The sequence below is a fragment of the Acyrthosiphon pisum genome, chromosome X (genome assembly GCF_005508785.2).
Source record: "Acyrthosiphon pisum isolate AL4f chromosome X, pea_aphid_22Mar2018_4r6ur, whole genome shotgun sequence".
Classification (NCBI taxonomy): Eukaryota; Metazoa; Arthropoda; class Insecta; order Hemiptera; family Aphididae; genus Acyrthosiphon; species Acyrthosiphon pisum.
Window position 1 is genome coordinate 10,956,784 of NC_042493.1, and position 4,028 is coordinate 10,960,811.

Consider the following 4,028-nt stretch of genomic DNA (forward strand, 5'->3'; position numbering starts at 1 on the left):
TGTATCCAGAAATCGAGCTTGGTGGTATCAAACAAACTTACTTATGGTAATGTAATGCATTTCCTTCTTATAATGGAGTTTTATGTTTTTAAAAATATACAATAATACATACATTACATTTGTTGACAGCCAGGGGTACGACGATTGCATTTAATCCAACTGAACCAGAAATATACTTAATCGGTACGGTTGAAGGTTATATATTTAAATGTAATACGGAATGGAGTTGTTATGTTCAGAGATTTAAAGCTCACGAAATGCCGATAAACCGAATCGATTTCAACAAATTCGATTCAAATATATACCTTACCTGTAGTGAAGATTTCGTTATTAAATTGTGGGAAGACAAATCCGAGTGAGTTAATCTCATTTAAATTTTGAAATTCGATCGTGGTTGTGTTAATAAAACATCATATTATATACTTCTTTAAGTCCGTTGAACAACATAAGACTATATGATATACCTAGGTAGGTAACGATTTAACTAACTATTTTTTATAATGTGTTAGGAATTATTACAATAATAAATTAATAGTTAATAAATAACTTCAGAATGTTAATATAAAATCGATTTGGTATGTTACATAATATTATATAATAACAATATTGATAATATTGAATATCGTTTTAAATCTAGACCTGTACTCAACATTCAGCGGTCACGTACCTATTCAATAGTGTTTTGAAACTGACCTTGAATTAGTTGTATACTTGTGACGGTTAGGTATACGTGAACGCTAGTATGATATACTCGGGTAATATTCTTTATGTTCATGACTAACGATTTATTTAGATTTATATGATGCACCAGACATCAGCTAACTAATTTTAACTTTTAAGTACCTCGATGTTAGATATAAGTATAACTGAATTAATATATTGTATTATACTATTGTACTTTTATCTTGACAATATCTAGGATATATCATATTATATAAGATAAATAAATACCTATAAAAATATTAACTTTTTTTTAATACCTGTTGCATTTTAGTCTTTTTAACCCTCCTAATCGTTTTCTTTCTGATAATTACAGAGTTCCATTGATAATCTTCGACCTTCAGACGGGTTTGACGGACGTGCGTTGGTCACCATTCTCTAGTTCAGTATTCTGTGTTATCACTGTGGACTGTCGTGTTCTTTTTTACGATTTAGACGTGAGCACTAAAAATTGCGTTTGTGAACAGCTCATACACCCCACAGAGAAATATCGACTCGTTCGATTAGCTTTTGACAGACGAGTACCAATGATTGTGGTTGGAAGTTCGAGGTAATAATAGACGTCATAGAATTGCATGTATTTCTTCTTTAACAACTGTAACCACATGTGGAACTCCTGTACGTTTTTTTTTTTACAGGGGTACTATTGTTACGTATAAATTGTCACCAAATCTTCGTGCAATTATGAAGTCTCCAAAGAAAGGAGTTCAGATTCCTACAGAAACGCTAGAGTTGGAAAAATTGCATACAGTGTTGAATTCTGTTAGGGAATAAAAGATTCTGATACTAATCGTTTTCTGAACCTGATATTAATTCTGTTTATTCATTTAATTAAGTAGACGAGGATAGGTCCCTGATCCAGGTATTAATTACTAAATAATTATTTTAATACAAAATTGGATTCACAAATTAGTAATATCTAATAATTTGTAACCTCGAATTTGGAACTTGTAACTCAAGTATCACCACTCAAAATCAATTTATTATTTATGGGTGCCAAGGTCAATTTTGACCTTCGAACTATTAATGGAACCTTGTTTTCATAATTTTAAACTTCAAACTTTTCTTGAAAAGTAAAATTTTTTGAATGAGAGGCAGTTTACATACTTTTTCATCGATTTATTAAAAAAATGTACTCCGAGTCAAATTAATTAGGTTTTGGATTTGAAAATATATTCAATATAGTAAACTTATCAATGCATTGATCAATGTATGGTCAACTGACTCAAATTCACCTCGTGACGATCTAGAATCTGGAACATTCGATAAGTCTTGCTCCCCGTGTGCACCCAAACAATTGTTAATGGCCAGTGGAAAAAATGTGAGAAAGAACAAATAATCATAACAGGTGCGGGTAATAATGATCTAATACATATAAATATTTTTTTTTTTGTGTGTGTCCTTAATGTATTCGAGTACATATTATCGCTGGTGACCATTGTAACGGTACACCGATCACGCATTATAAAACGGTCCTTTTCAGGACCACCAATCAGAGACCAGTAAAAGCCACACAAACGACCGGGACAACTTCACACCCACATTATAGGGCCCTAAGTTGTCCCACACACTTAAGACCGTAGGCTACATATAGAAAAGACTCTCACGAGTCCAAAAACATCATCCCCACACACGTAACCCTAAAATTGAGCAAGTAAAGCCACTTGTCGTACCGAACGCAAACACAGCCACCCGCGGCGGCAGAACACGGTTTAATGGTCGGTACGGCAAGCACTATATATACCGGATACTTTCTTTGAATGACTATCATCAGTTATTGCCCAGTGTTCATCCCGGTGCAGACGTCAGTTACAACATTAGATTGACGCATTTCGACGTACACCATGGGGCGGCCGCAGAGGCAAAAGGAACCCGAACTCCTCCGGTTACCGAACCAAAGAAACTCCGCAAGGGGACCTATTCTCCGCCACCGCTACTGGGTTGCCACATCACAGCGGCAGCGTGCTGAACCGCCATCACCCGATCAATCGGGACTCCGAATCGCTGTCAGGCGATTCTTACGTCTCATCGGTAAACTCTCCACCAACCAGTGATATTTCGGAAACTGACAGGCATACGGCCGGTGTGTCCATACCTTCTTCCACACTCTCATCGGGTAAGTCAAACATTACTACTAATAATAAGTTAATCCAAACTCTGGACCCCTCCACCCCAAGTTCACCGGAAACCACGTCACCGCCGCCCTCTCACAGTTCTAGTCCACAGGCCAAAACAAATATTCCTCCGATCATCATTAACTCCAGTGACTGGCGCAAATCTGCCAAAACTATACTAGAAATAACTGAACTCAACACAAATGAATTTACAGCCAAAATCGACTCTAAAGGCTCTGTCCGCCTACAGATGAAATGTCCTACAAATTTCAGGAAAATCCAATCCGCGTTGAGAACCAATAAGATTGCGTTTACCTCTTTTTCTCTCCCTGAAGATCGCACCCTAAAAGTGGTCATCAGAGGATTACCTATTGACATAGCTGATGAAGAAATCACTGCCGAACTTGAACTCCGAGGGTTCACGGTCAATACTGTAAAACGCTTCGGTGCAAACTCCCGTCCACTCCCTATGTGTTTAGTCATCCTGACCAAAACTCCGCAATCTACGACTATATACCAAATTACGTCTATGTTTTATCTTCTCAGTTAGAGTAGAATCATTTAAAAAATCGGGTCCAGCGCAATGCTTTCTCTGCCAACGTTTTGGCCATGGCTCAAAAAACTGCGGCCACGCACCACGCTGGGTCAAATGTAGCGGTAATCACTTGGCCAAAGAATGTACCAAACCAAAACAAGATCCGCCACCTTGCTGCAACTGTGGGGGTAGTCACACGGCCAACTTCCGCGGTTGCTCACACTACCTACATGTTGTAGCGTCATCGAAGCCTGCTGTAACTAAACCACCCCCACCTACACAATCCACTCCGGCCTCTATCGCTCGGCCGAAAACAAATACTAGTTATGCTGATGTCGTAAAATCAGACAAAACCCCATCTTCCGACGAAATAAAAATAAATCAAATCAATATCGATGAAATAATTACTCTACTCACTGACCTACTCACCGCTTTTACATCTGATAGCGAACCTAAATCTATTATGGTATCAACAATCAAGTCATTCCTCTCCCTACTAGTCGTAATGGATAATGAACTAAAAATTATTCATTGGAACTGTAACGGCATATCAAACAAAATTCTAGAACTTCAATCGCTAATTCAAAAAATCAGGGCCGACATTGTTTTACTTGGAGAAACCAAACTTAACCCAAATACAAATATCAAATTAATAACTT

At 37.5% G+C, this 4,028-nt stretch overlaps 1 protein-coding gene across 1 annotated transcript; it reads left to right on the forward strand.

Moving 5' to 3' along the window:
• The first annotated feature begins 134 nt into the window (after nt 1–134).
• LOC100575720 (dynein intermediate chain 1, axonemal-like) lies at nt 135–1,570 on the forward strand. Its single transcript, XM_008181165.3, has 3 exons — nt 135–355; nt 1,037–1,270; nt 1,359–1,570. The coding sequence occupies exons 1-3, from the start codon at nt 258–260 to the stop codon at nt 1,492–1,494; spliced, it is 468 nt and encodes a 155-aa protein (XP_008179387.1). The 5' UTR covers nt 135–257; the 3' UTR covers nt 1,495–1,570.
• The last annotated feature ends 2,458 nt before the right edge of the window (nt 1,571–4,028 follow it).

Excerpts from the sequence above, each read along its gene's own strand:
- LOC100575720 (XM_008181165.3), top strand. The coding sequence starts at position 258 with ATGCCGATAAACCGAATCGATTTCAACAAATTCGATTCAAATATATAC. Across the intron at positions 356-1,036 it reads TTGTGGGAAGACAAATCCGA|AGTTCCATTGATAATCTTCG; the intron begins GTGAGTTAATCT and ends TGATAATTACAG. Across the intron at positions 1,271-1,358 it reads ATTGTGGTTGGAAGTTCGAG|GGGTACTATTGTTACGTATA; the intron begins GTAATAATAGAC and ends TTTTTTTTACAG.